The 25,457-nt window shown below is 34.6% G+C and overlaps 1 protein-coding gene and 1 pseudogene across 21 annotated transcripts in view; one reads left to right on the top strand and one right to left on the bottom strand.

Moving 5' to 3' along the window:
* FER (FER tyrosine kinase) overlaps window positions 1-25,457 on the top strand; it is a 450,919-nt gene that overhangs the window by 301,068 nt on the left and 124,394 nt on the right. For 20 of the 21 annotated variants that reach the window (XM_063724214.1, XM_063724217.1, XM_024247225.3 and 17 more), the window contains 2 exons: window positions 2,526-2,641; window positions 6,071-6,165. In XM_063724214.1, coding sequence (XP_063580284.1) covers window positions 2,526-2,641; window positions 6,071-6,165 — 211 coding nt within the window. Of the gene's footprint in view, window positions 1-2,525; window positions 2,642-6,070; window positions 6,166-25,457 lie in introns of those variants that run through there. The other variant, XR_008525732.2, reaches the window with a different exon arrangement.
* LOC134761416 (gap junction alpha-1 protein-like) lies at window positions 8,998-16,203 on the bottom strand (annotated as a pseudogene).

Consider the following 25,457-nt stretch of genomic DNA (forward strand, 5'->3'; position numbering starts at 1 on the left):
AGGGAGAGATGAAGATTAACCTAGGACAGGGTCATCTTACGTTGACTGACATAAACACAGTCAAGGGGCATAAGATTTGTCCTCAGGGACTGAAGGGCAGCAGCAGAGATGAAGTCATGCTTCATGACTTTTTGTCTCACCCCTTGCATCTTAGAAAGGTTACCCTGATTCAGAATCTCAATTCTGTCACCTAAGCTGATCTTATATTCAGTCCCTCACCTCCCCTTTAAAGCAAAGGTTTGCGTTGAATGATGATTGAATGATACAGAGTGATGAGTGTCCTGAGCTTCCTCCTCACTTCTTTGGATAGAGAAGAGGTGGTCTGGGAAAGCATAGTCATTTCTCGGTGTCTGAAGACTGTGCCCCTGACCGCCATTGATAGAGTTGACATTCTCTGGATAATGGTTGCTAAATTAATGTTTAAATTTTTCAAATGCCTGGTACGTGCCAGTACCTCTTAAAATAGGGCAGAAACCATTAGAAAGACACAAAGGGCAATGGGGATATGTGTTTTCAGGGACAGGAGACATAGTTTTGGGAAAATCAAGAAAGTCTTCATGAACAAGGGGCATAAGAAATGGACTTAAAGATGAGGTATCAGCTTCTGATTGGAGGTGGGCATTTTCCACAGAGGGAAAAATGTAGAAAAGGCATGACACGTATTTAGGGATCACTATGTATTTCAGTTCAGAACACATGTAACAGTTGGGGGTTATAATGTGGAGCGATATAGAGGCCAAGAAAGTGATAGTAATTGAAGGATGGATATTGAACAAAGCAGTAGTATAATCAAAGTTTTCTCTAGGAAAGATTAATCTGGCAGTGCTGTTGTAGGTGAATGGGAGAGGTGAGGGGCTGAAGATGAGATCAGTTTAGGTAACAGAATTGAGATCATGAATCAGGGTAACCTTTCTGAGATGTAAGGAATAAGACAAAAAGTATTATGGAGGTAGGGTCTGAATGCTTACAAGGCAAATGATGGTTCTAGTAACTGAAAAAAGTAATATAGCCAGGAAGAATCTTTTGATTAATAAAACAGTAAGTTTTAGACAAGCTGAATTGTAAGTGCTTTAGGTAAGTGGAGGCCCAGCAGTAATCATGTAAATTAATATCTTCTCTCAGCTCTACCTCTGATGTAATAGATAATCTGACAATTGTGGGTAAAAGACAATCTCTTGAGAATAACAGATGTGAAGCTCAAATTTTCGTTTTTTAAATTTATCATGAATGTTTACTGTTTAAGTATGTTTATTTTTTATGAAAACATGATCATTGTTTTATAAATATTTGAGTTGACTATTAGATTAAATAGTAAAAATTGAATATAAGACTTGTTAAAAATATTTTAAGGTATTTTAATAATTTTATTTATTAATAAGCAATAGTTCAAGGTATAAATTTTAACTTGTGAACTTGAAATATTAAGAGTTACATTCATCTTACTGCTCTAAAACTCAGTAAGTATAGTGGGCTTCTAGTTTAGTTACTTCTTGCTCAACAATAGCATTAAAGTTTATTATAAAATGTTTGCATATGCTGGGTGTGGTGGCTCACACCTGTAATCCCAGCATTTTGGGAGGCTGAGGCAGGTGGATCACGAGGTCAAGAGATCGAGACCATCCTGCCCAACATGCTGAAACCCCATCTCTACTAAAAATACAAAAATTAGCTGGGTGTGGTGGTGCACCCCTGTAGTCCCAGCTACTCGGGAGGCTGAACCTGGGAGGCGGAGGTTGCAGTGAGCCGAGATCGTGCTGCTGCACTCCAGCCTGGCAACAGAGTGAGACTCTGTCTCAGAAAAAAAAAAGAAAAAAAAGTTTGCATAATATGATTATAGCTATGTAAAAAATACATATGCAGTGTAAAAAAACCTAAGAGAATACTCAAGAATAGCTGTTGTGCTAGTGTGTTAGCCTTGTTTATCTTGTTGGTAATGTTTTGGATTTAATTTAAAAAATAGATTTCAAAATTTCTTCTCTTCTAAAATAAATACACTATAAGTCAGGCCTTTTTTTTTTTTTTTTTTTTTGGGGGGGGGGGTAGACAGAGTCTCGCTCCGTTGCCCAGGCTGGAGTGCAGTGGCGCAATCTCTGCCCACTGCAAGCCCTGCCTCCTGGGTTCATGCCATTCTCCTGCCTCAGCCTCCCAAGTAGCTGGGACTGCAGACGCCCACCACCATGCTCAGCTAATTTTTTTGTATTTTTTTTTAGTAGAGACGGGGTTTCACTGTGTTAGCAAGGATGGTCTCGATCTCCTGACCTCGTGACCCGCCCACCTCAGCCTCCCAAAGTGCTGGGATTACAGGCGTGAGCCACCACACCTGGCCAAATCAGGCATTTTATGCCAAAATATGTCCTAGCCATAGAGTAAAGTTAGAAGTTCATATGTCTGATAGAAATTAGTTCATCACAGGTGATATTGACATGTAGGTAAGCACCTCCTCCTCTTTGGTACCTTTCCTTGTATTTGGCAAAGATATACATGCTGTCATTTACCCCAGACAATGAATGTATTTCTATTTTCAGGGAAATTTTGGTGAAGTATATAAGGGCACGTTAAAGGATAAAACTTCTGTTGCTGTTAAAACATGTAAAGAAGATCTTCCTCAGGAATTGAAAATAAAATTTTTACAAGAAGCCAAGTGAGTTATTTAAAGTAATCAAAATATATATTTATTATGTAAATGATTTATTAAAATGTAAGTTTGAAGACATCTTAAATTGTGATTTACTGAAATAGTAGGGGTAAGCACTTTTACAGTGTGGAATCCAAAAGTTTGTGCTTTTGTGATAGTCTGCAGATCAATTCAGCAATCATAGTCAAACCCGGTGTTAAAAAGCAGTATTATTCAAGTTCTTAAAATGTTAAGATATTTTGCTTTCATCACACATACATATACATATATGTATATATGCAATACTGTGCTTATGATAAAAATATTAATGTATTATATACATAAACTGTACAGCTTACATATACATTTAAGTAGATACTTATATCTGTCCTACCCTCCTTAGATAGTACTGCTTGCTTCTGTTTTCTCAGCTGTCAGGTTTCATTTCTGAGAACCTCAGATTTCTTCTTCAACTGTATAGCTTACATATACATTTAAGTATATAATTATATCTATCCTACCCTCCTTAGATTATATCTGTCCTACCCTCCTTAGATAGTACTGCTTGCTTCTCTTTTCTCAGCTGTTAGGTTTCATTTCTGAGAACCTCAGATTTCAGCTTAGTATCTGGCATTTCTTCTAAAGTTTGCATGTTTTTTCATTCCTAATCTTCTAAGATGATTTATTCTCTTTTTTTTCTATTATTAGCTAAATAATAGAAAATAATACCTGCTACCTATGTTGCACATAGTTAAAACTCTTCTGTTAGTGGTAAAATTGATTATATACAACAAAACACAAAACAAATGGAAAGCCACTTTGGAAAGAGTAAGCTGGATGGACATGTGCGTGGGAAATGGATGAATTGATGGACAGATGGATGGATGGGGAAGGAACAGATACGTGGATTCATATGTTTTTGTGTATTAAAAGGAAAGTGCAATGGGAGAATATTTCCATGGCAACAAGAGAACTATTCATAAGTTACATGGCATACAGCCATGCATATGTACTAATATGTGTACTAATTCATCATCTAAAAATGAATAATGGCAATGGCTAAACTAGTTGGATGCATCTATGAAATATTATCTGCAGAGTAAAGTGGTAAACCTTTTTCATGACTTGTCAGCAAGTCAGAAAAGAAATTCTGATGATGAATTAAAAGGCATGTTAACACAACTGAAATTCACAGCCTCATTATTTTACAGTTGTTCATAAGTATTAAGGTAAAAGACTGTGCCTCACATATTTTCAAAAATATTTAAATTTCTTTCTAACTTGTTTTATTGCAAAGTAGAGTTTAATTTCTTCTTTTAAGGTGAAATTATAAAGTTTTATGTTAAAAACAAAACTTATATTCATGCAAACTTCCGAGTGTCCTTTAGTAGACGCTAGAACTGTATATTTAAATATTTAATATTATCTGAGTTCATGCTTCATTGTGCAAATTTCTTAAACAGTTTCTAACCTGAGAAATTAAATAAAGTATTAAAGTCAAACATCATTAAACCTTTCTTTTAAATTTCTAGTAGAAGTTGCAAGGCCAAAGTTATTAGCAGAATATTTCCTTTAGAATTATTCCCAGTCTGTCTTTTCATTTCTTTCTTTTTATATTGTCTATCTAAAACATTTTTATACCTATCCTTGGTTTAGTTGTACATGTACAATACATGCGTAAATTTTTTATCTTTCTCCAAAGTTACCTTTTTCATTCTCTTAGGAAAGTATACAGCAGTTTTCAAAGATGAGCGAATTTATAACTGTTGATAAGATAATAAACAATAAGATTTGGTAATAGAAATAATTGGGACAGACAGGCATTTGAGGGAATCTAGTTTATTTTTAGTTCATGTTTGGAGTCCCATAGGTGAATGCATTATCAAGTAGAAGGGGCTCACTGCCCAGTGTGCTAGAAGCCAATACTGTGACACCAGGTCTTTCAGAAAAGAAAAGCTTGCTATTAAACGTCAACTCTTAATGATTTCAAAGCAATAGTTTTATTAGAAAAGGTTGAGGGGGTAGATTTTGAAATTACTAAGTGATTGATAGAAGGGGAAATGGGAGGCCCGGAAAGTCCTTGGCCACACACAGTTATCTCTTCATGCAATCTCATGGTTCATATGTGCAAATCCAGGGGGAGTTAGTCTGAACCATGCAGTGGAAATTCAGGCTGTGATGTTAGCAAGCTTGTTCCTGCACAGATGCCAGTCAGCCCTATTTGTTCTAACCAATTTCAGCCAGTTCTTTTATAAACAACGGGAGTTTCAGTGATTGAGCAAGTTGTTTCTTTTTTTATGTGCTATCCTGCAAACTCAAGAATTTTTGTTGATCATTACTGTGTTGAGGTTTTTTTTCTTAACTCTTTAGGGACATGGTTTCAAGTCTATCCTACTTTCATAGCCCTCTGATGAAATTTTGCCCTTATCCAAACAAAGTCTACTCTGCTTCAGCTGAAGTCTCTGTTGAAACTGTATTATTCAATTATCCAACTTTCTCAGAACTTTTGTTTCTACCATTTTGAAATTGATCCTGATCAAGAAAGTATTTAACTATTACAAAATCCAATGAAATGGTTACCCTGTAGCATTTGCCAGTATAAAATGATTTCTTATTTTATGTATTTTAAAATCCAGTGCGTGTGTTAAAAAATATATATATAAAAAAAAAAAAATATATATATATATATATATATATATATATATATATATATGCTACCCCAGCAGCTTACAATTTTTGGCCCACTAATACTTTTCAGCTGTACTTTTGTGGTAGTGGCTAAAACCAGATATTATAATTTGAAGGGAGTTGTACATGTTTTAGATTAACTAGTTTTTAACATGGTTGTTAATCATTCAGAGTAGATAATAATTTTTAAAAGAATATTAAATTAAGGAGAATTGACTCATTTGCATCCACATTATGTTGCCAGTGTGTATCAATATGGTTGGGCCTCTGTCTCCATGGGTTCTGTATCTGTGGATTTGAGCAGCCACAGAAAAAAAATATTGGCGGGGGGGGGAAATGTTGATGATTGCATCTGTACTGAACATGTACAGAATTTTTTTTTCTTATTATTCCCTAAACAATACAGTATAACAACTATTTATATAACATTTACATTATATTAGGTCTTATAAGTAATCTGGAGATGGTTTAAAGTATATAAGAGTGTGCATGTAGGTTGTATGCAATTATTGCACCATTTTGTATAAGAGACTTGAACATGCATAGATTTCCGTATCCACGGGGGTCCTGGAACCAATCTCCTACAGATACTGAGGGAAGGCTTTACTCGTTTGTATATATCCAATTTATCATAATTTGGGGTCATACTGAAATTTTTAAAATTGAATTATGATTCAAGAGTATTCTAGTTGTAAACACTATTTGTGATCACAAATTAATGCTTTATTATTCAAATGATAACTATTCTTATATTTTCATCTCATCTAGAATTCTCAAGCAATATGATCATCCCAATATTGTCAAACTTATAGGAGTTTGCACACAAAGACAGCCTGTCTACATCATTATGGAACTGGTTTCAGGTAATGTGATCTGAGAATTTTGCATGATAACATTTTAATGTCATGTTTTATTGTTTTTGTATGTTCAATCTCTTTGGTTTCTCCTTGTAAAGTTTCCAAGGATTTTGTTTAACATTTCCAGATAACAAAAGAGTCTGTACCTATACTCAGTATTTTTATAGGCTATAGCACTTTGCTATTTTCTAGAAAATGTCAACTGCTTTTTTAAAAAGACACATTTATTATTAGAATATAGTTACACATGGAATTCAGTTATATATCTTTATGTGCAAAACACTATTTAGAAAAAGGCAGTGTACTTAGACTTTATAACAGTGATAGTACTATCTTATATTTAGTTCACTGTATATCATTTTCCAAGTACATCTCCACACAACCTCTCTTCTACATGTTTAAATTAATTTTTAATTTTTTTTTTTGTAGAAATGGAGTCTCACTATGTTGCTCAGGCTGGTCTTGAACTTCTGGGTTCATGTGATTCTCCTGCCTTGGCCTCCCAAAGTGCTGGGATTACAGACATGAGCCACAGCACCCTGCAAAACTTCTTTTTTGATGGTTATATATAATAATCTCACAATGCTTTGAATCACTTTTGAATTATGAACTTCTTTCATATGTAGACAAACAAAAAGAAGGTGATCAGTCTATGAATATGTCTTGGTATTTATTTCTGGTGACTTTCAACACCTTTATGTTAATAACTTTTGACAACAAAGAAAACTTTGAAGTGCTATATTAATGGTATGTTTTAAAGTTTTTTTCATTGTCCAACTTCCTATTGTTGAAGATACAAGCAGAAGTAAAATTTAATCTCATAAGCTTTACAAATAGAGTATTAAATAAGTGAAAGGGATTTGCTTTACTTTTAACAATTATTTACTCATTTTAGGAAAAATTTAAAGAACTATGTAAAACGTTTCTAATTTTAATTAAAATATATTAAGTAAAAATAATATTGTAGACTGCTCATTAATTTCTGTTTACAGAAATTAATTTTTCATGATTTATAATTATTGGTTCTGTTTTGTTATACTGCTTTGCTTGCTATTGAAATATTTCTCAATATTACCATGTAACTGCAGAATACCTAGATCATTATCATCTTTATCCTCATCAAGATCCATTGTCTGTGTTAAGTACATTGTATGTTTTAATGGTTTAAATGTGTAAATATTATAAAAATACATATTAACATTTACATGGGTACAAATGAAGCCCCTGAATAATAAGGAATGCCACTGAAAAACTTAGATTTGGGTGGTGGGACGGACTTGAGGAAAGGTGATTTTGGTCTTACTGTAATTGTTAAAGGACCATAGATGCAAATCAGATGACAAGTCCTAGTTAAATAAAACAAAAGAAGACAGCTTTGTACAGGAGCCAGCAAGTGTTTATCTAGACTCTGACTAGTAACCTCTGTTTATATTTTTTAAATGAATAAGAATAATAAACTTCATTAGAAAATTGAAAATATAATAAAAGGTAGAAAATTGAAAATGAAACCTTCCACTCAACAATCTAATTATATCTGAAAGCTAATTGCTGCTTACAGTTTTTAATTTTTTTTCCAGAAAAATGTTTAATGCAGATGCTTTAAATTTAATTATGAAACAAATTATACTCCATCACTGTTTCAGATCTTGCTTTTTTTTTTCTTATTACTGTAATGTGTGATGGTTTTACTGTTTTGCAGTTATCTATACAATTCTACGTTTTTTTGGTAATGGCTACAGAATATTCCATTTTGTGGATTTACATGATTTATTCAACCACAACTTTATTTGTGGATAGTTTGGTCATTTTTATTTTTAATATTTGTTTTTACAAACAGTGTTCAATGAATATCCTTGGACTCACTGTAAGAATCATTTGGAAGTGTATCTGTAGGTAAAAATTCAGTAGTGAGATTGTTGGATCCGAGTTTCTGTGTATTTTGATTTATGTAAAAGTATTAGCTTTTGATTGCTGCATTAGTAATTATCACAACCTGAGGGCTTCAAGTGACACCGATTTTTTACCTGACAGGGTCTGTAGGTTAGAAGTCCTGGCAGCCTTGACTATGTTCTCTGCTCAGGGTCTCACAAAGCCAAAATCAGGATGTCAGGCTGAGCTGTTATCTGGAGGCTCTGGGGAAGAATCTGCTACCAAGCTCATTCAGTTGCTGGCAGAATCGTGTCACTTGCAGCTATATGTCTAAAGTTCCTGTTTCTTTGCCTGCTGTCTGCCAGGGGCATCTCTTAGCTCTTTGAGGTTGCCTGCATCCCTTTTCACATGGTCTTTCTATCTTCAAAGTCAGCACGGGCCTGCTAAATCCTTCAAGTGTTTTGAATTTTTCTAACTTTCTGTTGCATTACTAGGTAAAGAATACTCTCTACTTTTTTTTTGGTACTAAATTAAAACTATTGAATAAAGAACACTCTCCAGAACACATGGTCTGATGGACTAGGTCTACATTACATGCAATGAAGCTGAACATGACCATAGTTTAACATGGAATGTCAGACAAATTAGTAATTTTCATTGTACAAAACTGTTTATGTAGCTGACATGCAAGTAGAAAAGTGTCGTACTCAGCATTTTCACCAGTCGTCTGTGATGAGTTTTAAAAAAGGCATTTGGAGAAACTGGTAGATGTCTTCAGCATATAGTTCAAATAAATTAGTTATATGTGTACTACTGAATCCTCTTTCAACCTCTCTTGCATTCCAAATAAAATCTTAGTGCAAACATCAAAGTTGCTGGTCACTCCAAAAGACTGTTAAACTCAGAATACAAGTTCTGAATTACTGTGTATTAAGTAGGGCAAACCCAAGAATACCAGTTACTGCAAAATTCATTTAGGCACATTTAATAGTCCACTCTAAGCATTTTTTCTAAGTCTCTCACATTAATGACTAAAGCCTGTTTACAGTACTAAAATTCTGTCATTCAAGCATCAGTGATTACATTTCAGAAAAAGGAAATTCATTTCAGTAATAGCATTACTGCTATATCCTAAAAAAAAGAGAGAAAATAAAGAATCATAATTAACAAAACTAGTATCCGTAATAGGATACACGGGGAAAAACATTTTAGGAGAAAAAAAAAGTGTGCTTTACTTGCCACAGCAGGAATTATATAATGTAAACACCATATTGGCCCACACCACAAAAATCCATGAGAAAGGTTCAAATTTGAACACTGTATGTGCATTATTTTCAAATCTGTGTTTGTGAGTTTGTACTGTATCTGCTTGTACCAATACATGACAAACAAAACAAACTTCCACACACTTACAAGTGATTGTTAAATATTAAGCATGGCTTGATTCCCTGACTCTAGTTCAAAAAAAAAAAAATGTTAAGTGACATCTCAACTGTCTTAAAAATGTTTACAGAAACCATTAAATGAATGTGAGCAGTAGCTGAGGAATGATGAAAAAGTGATGGTAATGATATGGTGCAAGTGGCTGGAAAAACAATATATGTATAACGCTGAGATTTGCAAATGCATGGAAAATCTTATTCTGTGGGCCTTGTCTGAATTTTAAACTGAAACCAAGAATAAAAAAATATAGTAGCACAAGTCCATTGACACCTGGAGGGTCAGGCCTAGAAAGCTAACCTTCAAAGTGCAAATTTTAACAATGGAATGTTTTAGCAGGGACTTAAGGACAATCCTCTGTCTTTTTCTTGTTGAGAAGACCTAAGATGTTCAGGAAGTATTTATTCCTGGCCAGAATTATTTCAGTTTCTTGGTAAAACAAAAATATTTAGCCACAGTTACCACCCACTCATTCACATACACAGAACCATTCTTAGGGGTGTTTGCCGGAAGAAAAAGCTCTTATCTATATGTCACGTAATGGAACTCTTATTTATAGTCTAAGTTCTTTGAATCCACTACTTTAAATACCAACATGCACCTCTCTTACCGCCCCCCCGCCCCCACCCAGCCATCTACCCCATACACCCCCAGTGAACCTAGGTATTCTAATGTCTTTGTGTTTTCTAAGCGTCATGAATAAGGCTGTTGAGTACCACCTCCACCAGATCAAAATTAACACCTGGTGCACTTTCTACAGCACCTTTTTTCTTCTCCACAAATGAGTGGAATCTTGATGCTTTCAAGCCTGTATCTAGATCTCCAGGTCGTCAGGGTGAGGTCTGCTGCTGGCACGACTGCTGGCTCTGCTTGAAGGTCGCTGGTCCACAATGGCTAGTGGCTGTAGTTCATGTCCAGCAGCTAGTTTTTTAGAATTCTGGTTATCATTGGGGAAATCAAAAGGCTGTGCATGGGAGTTAGAGATGGTGCTTCCCGCCTGCACCATTCGATTTTGTTCTGCACTGTAATTAGCCCAATTTTGCTCACTTGCTTGCTTGTTGTAATTGCGGCAAGAATTGTTTCTGTCGCCAGTAACCAGCTTGTACCCAGGAAGAGACATAGGCGAGAGGGGAGCAGTTGGTGAGGAGCGGCCATTGAAATAAGCATATTTTTGAGACCCACAGTCTTTGGCGGGGCTCAGCGGGCCAGTGGTCGCATGGTAAGGGTCACTCTTTCCCTTAACCCAATCCTTAACGCCCTTGAAGAAAACATAAAAGACTTCAATGATATTCAAGGCCAGGGACACCAAGGACACCACAAGCATGAAGATGATGAAGATGGTTTTCTCCGTGGGGCAAGAGAAGAAACAGTCCACCTGATGTGGGCAGGGATCTCTTTTGCAAGTGTGAACAGCACTCAAGCTGAATCCATAGATTTACCATTGGATCAGCAAGGCCACCTCAAAGATAGATTTGAAGAGGATACTGATGATGTAGGTTCGCAGCAACCCCCCTTGCATTTTCACCTTACCATGCTCTTCAATACCTTACTTGAACTTCTTTATCTCAATCTGCTTCAAGTGCATCTCCACGTTGACACCATCAGTTTGGGCAACCTTGAGTTCCTCCTCTTTCTTGTTCAGTTTCTCTTCCTTTTGCATCACGTAGAACACATGAGCCAGGTACAAGAGTGTGGGTACAGACACAAATATGATCTGCAGGACCCAGAAGCGCACATGAGAAATTGGGAAAGACTTATCATAGCAGACGTTTTCACAACCAGGTTGCTGAGTGTTACAACGAAAGGCAGACTGCTCATCTCCCCAGGCTGACTCAACCACTGTCTTCAGCAGCAGGATTCGGAAAATGAAAAGTACTGACAGCCACACCTTCCCTCCAGCAGTTGAGTAGGCTTGAACCTTGTCAAGGAGTTTGCCTAAAGTGCTCCAGTCACGCATGTTGCCTGGGCACCACTCTTTTGCTTAAAAGAAGTGAAGTCACGCCAAGTGATTGAACTCCTTGGAGGATGAAGTAAAATGAAAAGGCAAGTTCAGGCACTCAGACCTGTCTATTTAGAGTTTAAAACTCCGCTGCTGTTTGGTACTTTCCTCACGCCTTCCCCCTAATGAAAGAAAAGTGCTGATACCTCGTAAAAGCTGCTACTCTCTACTTTTAAAAGGGCTTGTATGATTAGATCAGGCACACCTGGATAATCTTATTTTAAGATCAACTGTACATGATACAACATATTATGAGCAGTACTTACGCTGATAGGGATCCAGGTATTAGAGTAGGACATCTTTGGGAGGCCATATTCAAATTCTATCTACCACAGTAGATTTTGCTAAATTTTCTTAAAGGCTGTTTGCAGTGTGGAATCTCAAATCTTATTAGTGAACTTTTCATATTCAGTTACATTAAGTTCATTGGTTGATCTTGCAGTTTGAATGCATCTTTTACCCATGCATGATTTTATAGCATCATGCTTCAGTCATTTGGAGAATATCAGATCACCAAGTCATGCAGGTATTTCAAATAATGATATAATTCATTATTTAATATCACACATTTATTAATGTCACAAGTCTCAAAAAAGTAATGGAGGCGGCTGGGAACAGTGGCTCACACCTGTAATCCTAGCACTTTGGAGGCCAGGGTGGGTGGATCATGAGGTCAGGCATTCGGGACCAGCCTGGCCAACATAGTGAAACCCCATCTCTACTAAAAATAAAATTAGCCGAGTGTGGTGGTGCATGCCTGTGTAATCTCAGCTACTTGGGAGGCTGAGGGAGGAGAATCGCTTGAACCCAGAAGGCAGAGGTTGCAGTGAGCCAAGATCATGCCACTGCACTCCAGCCTCAGTGGAAGAATGAGACTCCGTCTCAAAAAACAAAAAACAAAACAAAAAAAAGTAATGGAGGCTGTCAAGCTCATTGTGGCAGATTCATGTTTTGAACAAATCTATAGCACCTAAATTTTCTCATGCCTCTTTGTAATTCCTTTCTTCTACCTTTTACTACCCTGTCACAGCCAACCACTAAGATGCTTTCTGTCACTGGGTATTAACATTTCTCAGAACTCTTAAAAAATAGAATCATGCAGTAAGCACTTTTTTTCACTAAGTATAATTATTTTAAGATTAATCCATATTGTAATGTGTATCAATAGGTTATTCTTTTTATTGCTGAGTGCAATTCTATTTAATGAATATACTGCAGTTTATCCATTCAGCTGTTGATAGACTTTTGGATGATTTCCAGTTTGGGGCTACTCTAAATGAAGTTGCTGTAAACATTCCTGTACAAGCCTTCATCTGGACAAATGCTTTCATTCTCTTGGGAAACTGCCTAGTAGTGGAATGAATGGATCATCTGGCATTTGCATGTTAAATTTTTTAAGAAACTACCAAATGACTTTCTAAAGTTTTTGTTCTAGTTTATATTCCCAACAGCAGTCTATGATAGTTTCACTTCCTCCCCATCGTCGTCAGCACTTACTTGGCCTGGTTAGTTGTTAGCCTTTCTAATACTTCTATACCTTTTTGTGATTTTAATTTGCCCTTTCCCACTGAATAAAGATGTCTTGCATGTTTTCATTTGCTTATTTGACGTTTGGATATCTTCACTGGTCAAGTGTCCAAATCGTTTTGCCTATTTTAAAAATTGGGTTGGTTGTTTTCTTATAATTAAGTCTTGGTTCTTTACATATTCTGGATACAAATCCTTTTTCTCTCAGTCTGTGTCTTGTCTTTTGATTCTCTTAACAGTGTCTTTTGAAAAACATCTTTATTTTGATAAAGTTTAATTAATCAATTTTTTTCTTTTATGGATCATGATGGTATATCTAAGAAAACTGTTGAACCCAAGGTCCTAAAAGTTGTTTCTTAAGTTTACTTTTAGTTTTAAAGTTTATATTTGAGTGTAGGACCCATTTCAAGTTAATTTTTGTATATGGTGTGGGAAATGCTTAGAAGTTCATATTTTTGGCATGTGGATATCCAGTTTTTCCAGCACCACTTGTTTTAAATGACTATTCTTTCTCTCTTGACTTAACTTTTTACCTTCATACTAAATTCATTTTTTCATACTTATGTGTCTCTATTTTTGGACTCTGTTCTTTTCTGTCAATCCTTTTGTCTCCATGCCAATACCACAATGTCTTGATGACAGTAGCTTTATAATAAGTCTTGACTCAGAAATAAATCCAAACATATACAGTCAACTAATTTTTGACAGGAAGACACAAAGGGGAAAGGATAGTCTGTCCAATAGATGGTGCTGGGAAAACTGCATTTTCACATGCAAAAGAATGAAATGAGACCCTTATTTATACCATACACAAAAATCATCTCAAATTGGATGAAAGACCTAAATATAAAACCAGAAACAATAAAATTCCTAGAAGAGAACATGGGGGAAAACTCTGGGACATTGGCCTTGGTGATGATTTTTTGGATATTACAGCAAAAACTCCGGCCACAAAAACAAAAATAAATAAATAGGACTATATTAAACTGAAAAGCTTCTGCACAGCAAAGGAAACAATCAGCAAAATGAAACAGTAGCCTACAGATTGTGAAAACTACTTGCAAATCATATACCTGATAAGGGGTTAATATCCAAAATGTATAAAGAACTCATACAACTGAATAGTAGAAAAGCAAATAACTCAGTTTAAAGATGGGCAGAGGAGGCTGGATGCAGTGGCTCATTCCTGTAATTCCAGCACTTTGGGAGGCTGAGGCAGGAGGATTGTTGGATCCAGGAGTTCAGACCAGCCTGGGCAATGTAGTGAGATCCTGTCTCTATGATTTTTTTTTTTTTTAATTAACTAGAGATGGTGACGTGTGCCTGTAGTCCCAGCTACTCAGGAGGCTGAAATGGAAATATTATTTAAGCCAGGGAGGTTGAGTCTGCAGTGAGCTGTGATCATGCCACTGATCACAACAGATGTGCCACAACAGAGTGAAACCTTGTTTTAAAAAAAAAAAAAAAATCACATACAACTGATGCGCCACAAGAGAGCAAAACATTGTCTCAAAAAAAAAAAAAAAAACCCAAAGAACAAAAACAAAACAATAAAGAACTGTTTTTAAAAATGGGCAAAGGCCTAAATAGACGTTTCTCCAAAGAAAACATAAAAATGGCCGACAGATATACGATAGGTGCTCAGCATTATTAATCATCGGGGAAATGCAAATCAAAACCACTGTGAGATAGCACCTTACTCCAATTAGGATGGCTATTTTTAAAAAGCGAAAAGATAACAAATATTGGCAGGGGTATGGAGAAACCCTGTACGCTGTCGGTAGGAATGAAGATTGGTACAGCCATTATGGAAAACAGTATGAAGGTTTCTAAAGGAATTAAAAATAGAGCTACCATGTACCTCAGCAATCCCTCTTCTGGGTATATGCCCAAAGCAAATTTAATCATCCCTTGTAAAGATATGTGCACTCCTGTGTGTATTGCAGTGTTATTCACGATAGCCAGGATACGGAAAAAAACTAAATGTTTGTCAGCAGAGAAATGGATAAAGAAAATGTGTTACATGTGTTCAGTGGAATATTCTTCAGCCATAAAAAGGAGCAAGATCTGACCATTTGTCAAAACACAGATGAGCCTGGGGGACATTATGCTAAGTGAAATAAGCCAGACACAGAAATAAAAATATTACATATTATATATGGAATCTTAAAAAAAGTCAGATATACAGAGATAGAGAACGAAACAGGGGTCACTAGGGCAGAGGGCAGGAACAGAGGAAATGGGAAGATGTAGGTCAGAGGATACAAAGAAGGAAATATGTAGAATGATCAAGTCTAGAGATGTAATTTACACCATGTGAACTATGGGTAATAAAATTGTTCTGTATATGGGATTCCTGCTAAATGAGTAGAGTTTAGCTGTTCTTGTCACACATAAACAAATGGAGAACTATGTAAGATGATGGATATGTTAATTTGCTTCACTATAATATTCGTTTTACTATTAATATGTATTCCATAACATATTGTATACCTTTAATATACGCAATAATAGTTCTTTAAAAAGTCTTAAAATCAGGTAGTATTAGCCCAGTTTATTCTTCTTTTTCAAATTCTTTTAGAAGTCCTTTGCATTTCCATATTAATTTTAGTATTAGCTTTTCAGTTTCTACAGAAAGGCTTGGTAGAATTTAAAGTGAGATTTTATTTTATCAATATATCAATTTGGGGAAAATAGACTTCGTAGCAATATTAAGCTTTCTGATCCATGGACTTAGTATATCTCTGTAGTTACATAGGTTGTCTGCAATTTCTCTAAGCAAGATTCTGTACTTTAGCATATGGGACTCTTCATCTTTTGTCAGATTTATCACTGATGTACCACTAAAAGAAGAAAGGACTCAAAGTAACAACCTCAGCTTCTAGCTTAAGAAATTAGAATAAGAGCAAATTAAACCAAAATAAGTAGAAGAAAAGAAACAATATAGATAGCAGCAGAAATCAATGGAATGGAAAATACAAAAACAGGGAATAATGATAAAACTAAAAGCTAGTCCTTTGAGAAGATTAGTAAAATTGATGAACGTCTTCCCAGACTTATCAGAAAAAGACAGAAATTACTAATATGAAGAGAGAGGTGATATCACCACAGAATATTCAGATATTAAAAGGATAATGAATGTTATGAATAACTTTATACAAATTTTATTTTATTTTTAGAGACAGGGTCTCACTCTGTCACCTACTGGAATGCAGTAGTGTGATCATAGCTCACTGTAGCCTTGCTCCTGGTCACAAGCAGTCCTCCTGCCTCAGCCTCCCAGAATTTGGTAACATAGATAAAATGGACAAATTTCCTTAAAGATGCAAACTACCTAATCTCATTCACGAAGAAATAAAGAACCTGCATAGTACCATACCTTTTAAGAATTGAATTTCTCATTTAAATAACCATTCCTCAAAGAAAACTCCAGGCCAAGATGGCTTTTCTGGTGAGTTATACCAAACTTTTAAGAAGAAAATATTACCAATTCTATACAACCCACTGAGAAAGTTGAAATTGAAGAATATTTCTAAACTCATTATTTGAGGCCAGCATTACCCTGATTCTAAAATGAGACAGAAACATTACAGGAAAAGAAAACTGCAGACCAATATCATTCATGATCGTAGATTTAAAAATTCTAAGCACAATTTTAACAAAGCAAATTTAACAATATATAAGAATTCATGATCAAGTGGGATTTATCCCAGGACTGAAAGCTGATTTAACTTTCATAAATCAATATAATTAATCGTATAGATAAAATATAAATTATGATTATTTAAATGCAGAAAAAAACATTTGGCAAAATCCAGCATCCTTTCCTGATTTAATAAAATTCTCTGTAAACAAGGAATAGAAAACTTCCTCATTATGATAAAGGGCTTCTAAGAGAAACCCATAGCTGATATTATATTTAATGAATGAATGACAAATGACTAAATGTTTTCCCCCTTTATATCAGAAATAAGATAGATATGCTGGCACTCACAACTTCTCTTACTGTACTGGGTGTTATAGTTGGTGCAATAAAGAAGAAAAAAGTAAAAGACATCTTTTAATTGTTTGAATATGTTTTCTTTGCTACCATATTTATTTGCCAGTATTTAAAATTAAAATGGTAAGATACTGTAGTATTATAGGATTATGTGGTATTAATTCTACAAAACTTAAAAATAATTGATTTTTGTTTTAAAATTTTTGGATTTATGGTTGACCAATTATGTTTTCTTATCTCCAGTGGTGTTCTTTTTAGACATGTCTTTGAATCCTCTAGTCTTAAACAAGGTATATCTAACTTTCTAATATTATCATGAAAATAGTGCCAAAATAACGAGTTTGAAAAATGATATAATTTTGTGCTATCTTCTTTTTCTTTCTTTCTTTCTTTCTTTTTTTTTTTTTTTTGAGACGGAGTCTAGCTCTGTTTCCCAGCTGGGAGTGCAACTGTGCGATCTCAGCTCACTGCAACCTCCGCCTTCCAGGTTCAAGAGAGTCTCCTGTCTCAGCCTCCCGAGTAGCTGGGATTACAGGAGCCCACCACCATGCCCGGCTAATTTTTGTATTTTTTAGTTTCACCAAAAACAGGGTTTCACCATGTTGGTCAGGCTGGTCTCGAACTCCTGACCTCAGGTAATACACCCACGTCAGCCTCCCTAAGTGCTGGGATTACAGGCATGAGCCACCGTGCCTGGCCAATTTTATGCTATTTTCAAGTTAAACCTTGGTAACAACCTCTTCCCACCTTCTACTTACTTCTCTAAATATATTTCTGTTTAACATTTACTATACCACTTTTTGTTCTCATCAAAGAGCAGATGTACATCTCAGAATTTGTAAAGATAAATCAGCAGAAAAGCAAAAGTCCCTTGAACGAATTTCCACTACAAAATCAAAACCTTATAAATACATGGTTATGAAAAGCACTGGAGAAACTAAATAGACTTGGTTAGCTTTTAAGAATTATGGGGTTTCTCAAGACCATCCTGGCCAACATGGTGAAACCCTGCCTCTACTAAAAAAAAAAAAAAAAAAAAAAAAAAAATACAAAAATTAGCTGGGCGTGGTGACGCACACCTGTAGTCCCAGCTACTTGGGAAGCTGAGGCAGGAGAATCACTTGAACCCAGGAGGTGGAGGTTGCAGTGAGCTGAGATCATGCCACTGCCCTCCAGCCTGGCGACAGAGTGAGACTCCATCTCAAAAAAACAAAACCAAAACAAAAAACAATTATGAGATCTCTGTCTCCTTCCCTTATTTCTTTGCTTAGTTCCTCTCTCCCTCTTATTTCAACGTGGAATGACAAATGTACAGAGTTATTGAAAGGCAGTAGAGGTTAGTGGTGAAGAGTGGAGCTCTAATAAGTGTTGATAAAAATATGGGGAAACCAGAACATTCATATATTACTGGTAGAACGTAAAATGATGGTCACTTTGGAAGAGAATTTCAAGTCTTCTCAAAACGTTAAATAAAAATCTTTCATATGACCTAAGAATTCCACTACTAGGCATCTACATAAGAGAAATAAAAACCTCTGTCCATGCAAATACTTGTATGTAAATGTTTATAGAAGCATCATTTATAATTGCCTAAAAGTAGAACCCAAATGTCCATCAGCTGATGAATGAATAACCAATATGTAGTATATCCATACAGTAAATAACTATTAAGCAATGAAGAAAAATGAGCTACTAATATATGCTACAACATGGACGAACCTCAAAAACTTTATCCCAAGTGAAGTCAAAAGACTACACGTTATATGATTCCATTTATATGAAATACCCAGAAAAGGCAAATCTATAGAAAAAGAAAGATTGTATTTTCCTGGGACTGGGGTGTAGATGGGGATAGACAACAGACAGGCATGAGGGTTCTTTTTGGAGTGATGAAATTATTCTAAATTTGTCAAAACTCATTGAATTGTACAGTAACCTGGGTAGAATTTACATATATAAACTAAGCTTCAATATACTTCCTAAGAAAAACAAAACAACAAACTCAAGAGCCAGGCAGTCTTAGCTGAAAGCTTCGCTCAGTCTCTTTTAAGTTGTATAAACTTACTCAACTTACTTTTAACCTCTCTGTGCCTTAGTTTCCTTATCTGTAAAATAATACTTTGGGAGGCTGAGGTGGGTGGATCATGAGGTCAAGAGATCAAGACCATCCAGGCCAACATGGTGAAACCCTGTCTCCACTGAAAATGCAAAAATTCGCTGGGCGTGGTGGTGTGTGCCTGTAGTCTCAGCTACTCAGGAGGCTGAGGCAGAAGAATTGCTTGAACCCGGGAGGCAGAGGTTGCAGTTAGCCAAGATTGGGTCACTGCAATCTTGGTGTATATATATATATACACCAAAAACACATATGTAAACATCTACATAAATATCTTAGAGTGCTTGACACATAATCGCTATGCGTTTGTACTCATCATCATCATCAATATCATTATACTTCATAATTGGCTGAGAGGAAAAAAATGGCTAATTAAAATGCCTGCTATAATCCAGCCAGAACTTTAACTCAGACTGAACCTGCTCCTGCCCCTGCTTCTAACTCTATCCTAACCTGATACTTGTGTAGTCAAGAATGACCTAAAAACAAATTGGGAAGCACAGTTTGTCTTCAGTTCTTCCCTTTTACCATCATTTGTGATTGTATGTTGTAATGTTTAGCCTTTACATGTGACATTTTCTTCATATGTAAAACTGAAGTGATTGGATTACATGACCTCTAAATTTTAGCTATAACCTTGAATTGTTTCATTGTTACGAAATTTTTTTGAAAATTTGAAACCTCTGATAAACTTTAAGACCACTTCAAAATTATTTGTCTTTTATCTTTATAAAAGACATAATAGGGAAATAATCAGCTAGTTTTTTTATTATAAAACTAGCACAATAATATATAGTATCTTACATTTACATAATATTTTACAGTTGTCAAAGCACTTTAACATTATGTCAGTTATTCTACTAGAAGTTATTTCCATTTACAAAGAAACTATTAAATAAGTGAGGTACAGAGAGCTTGAAGTGACCTGTCAACATCAGTTAAATAGAAAGTAGGCTAATAGTACTCTATTTCTACTATTGTGTAATTAGATTTTTATGTGGGTCAAAATATATAATCCTTTTATGAAATGAAAATTCAAGCAAAATGTCTGTGCGAGATACTCTATGGATGAAAACATGAATCCCTATTTCATAATTTCTCAACCTTGTGCATAGATAAATAAATAGCTTGTTTCAGTAAACAGGAAAATTTCTGTTTGAGTTTCTTTTTTCTCTACTGGGAATCAAGCTGTGGAGGGAAGATTTAGAAAACTGTTAGGTTAAAAGCAAGAATTTAATAACTTCCTAGTGTCTAATATGCAAATCATTTCTAAAATGTATTATGCAAAGATTTAATTTGCTCCTGTTCTTGTCAGATAACTGAGCCCTTTTGGAATCATAAATCCAAAATATGTTTTAACCAGAGTAATGTTTGAGGAGATTATAAGCATTTGAGAATTCAAGTTTAGAGTGAGTAGTCCAAGATGATCCTGTCTTTGTTTGAATCATCCCTTGAATTATGAATACTTTGCTTGCTTGCTTGCTTGCTTGCTTCCTTGCTTGCTTGCTTGCTTGCTTATGAGTTGCTCGATAAGTAAAATCAAACAAAAGTCAGCTCTAAATGGCAATGGGTAATTTGAAAAAAAAAACCTCTAATATGCTAAAAGATGACCCCTTACTTTATAGACAAGTTATTACTTAGAAATTCAAATTAAGAGAGGACTTTTAAAAGTGACAAGCTATGAGTTAAAAGAATATTTCTAGTCCTGGCTGGGCGTAGTGGCTCACGCCTGTAATCCCAGCACTTTGGGCAGCCAAGGTGGGGTCGATCACTCGAGGCCGGGAGTTCAAGACCAGCCTGCCCAACAAAGCAAAAACCCCATCTCTACTAAAAATGCAAAAAATTAGCTGGGCATGGTGGTGTACACCTGTAATCTCAGTTACTTGGGAGGCTGAGGCAGTAGAATCGCTTGAACCTGGGAGGCAGAGGTTACAGTGAACCAGGATCACATCACTGCACTTCAGTCTGGGTGACAGAGTGAGAATCTGTCTCAAAAGAAAAAATTATATATAACAATATATATTGTTATATATAAAATATATAGTCTAGACAGCTGTCATTTGTTTTCATATATGTGATTAAATTAAGACTGCAATGAAAGGTGCCGTGATGAATAGGAGACTTAGCACCTTAACCTTCAAGTACAATAACACCTGTGCTGACTGGGTAAAGTTGATTAATTTTAGAAAGCCTGAAAAATAATGTCAATCTCAACTTTTTCTTTCCCTAGGGATTAGTAACTACTCCCTTCTTTTTGACCTGAATGTTCTTTTTGAGTTCAGAACTTCCTGGAACTAATTAAATGTTATATTATCTGGTACATTGCTCAGCTCACACAGACTCATGGCCCTTGGCAATCCTCAAACTCATCTTAATTTTAAAATGACTTATGACTTTGGAACTTTTAGAATTTTTGAAGAGTTTTGACCAGGCTTAAGACGTTGTCAAAATTTATCTCACCTCTGTAACATGACGTTTTATTTATGGTTTAAAAAAATAATTGAGTTCATTTGGTTTATTTTAGGCTTATAAATTTTAGGCTTAGAAATCTAGACATGATTATTTATATTGTTCTCATAAATGTCTTTAAGATTTCCATATAAATCTTTCAATTGTCAAAATTCCTTTTCTTTTAATTTTTCATTTGCATTTGTAATTTCTATAGTACATATCACTAATTTTTGCCAAAAAGTTAAATTCTTTTAAAAAATAAATGTTTCATCCTTCCCATTTATTGTGAAATTTTATATTTTTACAGGATTTTAACAGTCAGTTTCAGTTATGTGACTTCACAGCTCTGGAAGGTTACTATAGTAGTTAACTGGCAATGACAGTTTCAGCTGCTTTGGTAACAAATCCCAGCATTTGGAGTCTAGATACTTGCCTGGCATTTGTGTCGTTCACTCGTGATAAATGTAGAAAGGATAAATTGAGCCAATAAAGGATTAAGGAATGTGACTCCTGCCTCATACTCACTAAAAGAGAATCCTCAAAGTCTGAACTGGTGCCTTTCCTAGCATAGTTTAACCCATTGCCAATTATATTACAATTTTACTTCACAGTAATCAGTTTTGAGGCCGATTAAAAGAACAACATAGTAATTCTTGAATTAATATTTCATTCAAAAAACTTTAAGATATAGCAACTCAGTGGCTGAATTTTCTAATGTTGCAAACGGATTACTAAAGAAAACCCAATACTGTGGAGTTTATTATTTTGTGTTGTTTGAAGATGATGGTAGAATATTCCTTTAAAACAACTTTGATATCAGCCTAAATGCATGCAATTATAAATTAGTGCACAGTAAGTTTCAATTTGGGAGAATGAGTACTTTTTTTCTTTTTTGTGTTAACCGATGTTATATCTAAACCTAGACATTCCCATTTTTATTTTATAATTCAAGAGTATTACATTACTGAAAGTCAAAATATTATGCTCTTGGTTGTCATTTTACATCATGCGTAATACTTTTGATATAATGTATTTTCAAAACAACATTTAGAAAGATAGCAATTTTAAATTGATATTTCTTTCTGACCCCAGTGATACCTTGGATTGCTTAGTATTTCACTTGCTGCTTAATATCCCAAAGCAAATACAGATGGAATAGTTTAAACTGGCTATTCCTGCAGATACTAAAGTCAGTAATATCCTTGTAAATTGGAGTTACTTTATTTAATTTACATATGACGTAAGTTGGAAACCTATTGGCATTCCACACGTGTGGTATTGACCTTTTTTCCTAATGTTTTTTAGGTATACTCTGTTAGTAGGCCACTCTTTTTTTAGTAGGCATCTATTCTAGTAGTGTATATTCTTTCCCAGAGGTTGAGCTAAATAATAAAGACATTAACCCAGAAGAAGAATATAAGAAATAAAATAAAAATATAACTATTTCAGTTAATAGGATCACTTCTGTAAAGAAAATATATCTATAACTATTACTCTGTCACCTCTTTGAGTGGTTTTAAAGAGTGCCAAGGGATTTTTTTCTGTTAATGAGGAAATGTTGGTATGTTGTAAGAAACATTAAGTTTTCATGGTACATTTGAGCCATAGATGCATTATGTATGTCTGAGTAGTATTACTCATATGCTTTTTATGTTCTGAGCTTCTGATGGCATTTATACCTATGAGTAACTACCTCCAGCAAAGAGGCAGGTGGCATGGTGAGCAGGACAAAGCATGTTCTGAACCACTCTTCCTCTTAGATTCTGTTTTTTAAATGACTTTCTGTTATTTGAAGTTCCTTCACAATTGAAAAGAAAGTGTAGGAGTTATGAATACGTATGTATCCTTCCACATGAATGAACGTTTCTTTAAAGGTACTGTGAGTTTCACTGTTGGCTTTGTAGGTGGTAATTTTTATATTTTTGTTACTATACATGGAAAAGTCTTAAAATTCCAAAAGATGAACAAAGTTTAATGTAATATTTTAAATAATAAGAAAATTTACTTTATTATTGGCAGTCTACTTATATTTGATGCAAATGTTAGAGGTATGAGCAGGACTAGTGTAACTGGTGAATTCAATTGAAATAAAAACCAAATTTTACATAAAGTGGCTTGTTTTTACAAATAGGTTTTCACCAATAACCTATCCAATATATATGAAACTAACAGTGAGTATCAGTGTGAAATTTTCATTTTATCAGAATTGTAAGGAAGACTATAATTTCATTAAAACAGTTTGGAGCCCATACTGTTTTTCCAAGATTAAAAGACAACTGAAAATCATTTGAATCAAAATTTTAAAAAAACATTTTTTGAATCCAAGTTAAAAGTGAATATTCTGTTTTATTTTTTCCTGCTCGCACCGATGTACCATATATATTCAGATTCTATTATGTAGAAACCAAATAAAAGCCATGATCTTGTCAGCATTAGCCAAAGATATTGTAATGCTACTCCTTTATTTGTAAATTTTATCCCTTTTTAATTATAAGTTAGCCTCTGTATTCAGAAATGATGACGATGCGAAATATCTGGACTCTTCTCAAGTTTGTGAAAGCAATGAACCTTGTGCATTAATATTAAGGAAGGTAAATCAGCTGGGCTTGGTTGCTCATCCCATAATCCTAGCACTTTGGGAGCCTAAGGAGGGTGGAGCACTGAGCCCAGGGGTTCACAAATTCATTATGAAGGATTACATATTATATTAAGCATTGTATAGCCTCTTGTCAGTGAAATGTGAAAATAATATTAGAAACTGTCATAACAAGGTTTTGTACATGTGGAACTTTTTAATTCTTTATTTGCTTTCATTTGTCCTTTCCTGTAAAACTAGATTGTCATTGGTACTTATTTATAAGTGTGTATTTCAGTTCCAGAGAGAATATGATTGAGAGCCTAATAAATGTACCTACAAAATGTAACCTTTGTTTGAAAGAGTAAATTTGCGTAAATTATTCTGGATCAAACTTGAGAAAACATGATCACATTTGATAATATCCACATTCAAAATGAAAGATTTTGTATAGCAAAGTGAAAGTGATTAAAGAGGTGACTTTCTATAGTGTCTTTAACTTTTTATTGTAAGAGATTACATATATTAAATATTTTCAGGTTAGAATCTGTTTTTTTAAGACCTTTTTCTTCTTCTGTGTTTGTCTGAGTTAGTTTGAGGAGCCTTTACCAGATCATTGATAAAGACTTCAAAAGATGATACCTGCTACCAGCAAGTGGTTGAATCTCTGTATTTTCTATCTTGGCTGCTATAAATTAAGGAATAAACCCTTCCTATAGTTAACACCTATCATGATTTCATGCCATTTGTTGAATAGGATGAGAGACTCAAATATCTGTTGTTTTACAATTTTTTACATCTTTATATGTGCTTTTTTAAAATAAAAGATTTTGTACATAGGTAATTACATAGCACAAAATTTATAAATATTACATCATTGAAATTATTTGCTTTTAAGAATCAAATTTATACTTCTAAATTCTTTTTAAGTTAAGTAGGATTTCTAAACTAATGAGGCTATAATTTGATGGAGCTTTATTATTTCAAAAATAGTTGAAACCCGTCAGTTCTGATAAAAATAAACCCAGGAGATGCAATGATTAATTTATTTTTTGTTGGAGACAAATGTGTCATCCTGTATTTAAGTGACTGAAACTTAGAAATACACCCGTTTTTCTTTAAGACTTTCTATTCTTTATAAACCTGTTATTATGAGATTTGGATTAATTACACTATTTGTTAAATACTTATTGGGCACCAGCTTTGTTCCGTACAAAATATGCTGGTGAAAAATGTATCAGTGATCTCTTTTCTCAAAGAAGTCACAGTGTAATGGGAGAAACATATGTTTAACAATAATCACAAATTTATTTCAAGTTTTGAT

Source organism: Pongo abelii, chromosome 4 (assembly GCF_028885655.2).
Source record: "Pongo abelii isolate AG06213 chromosome 4, NHGRI_mPonAbe1-v2.0_pri, whole genome shotgun sequence".
In the NCBI taxonomy this organism is placed as follows: Eukaryota; Metazoa; Chordata; class Mammalia; order Primates; family Hominidae; genus Pongo; species Pongo abelii.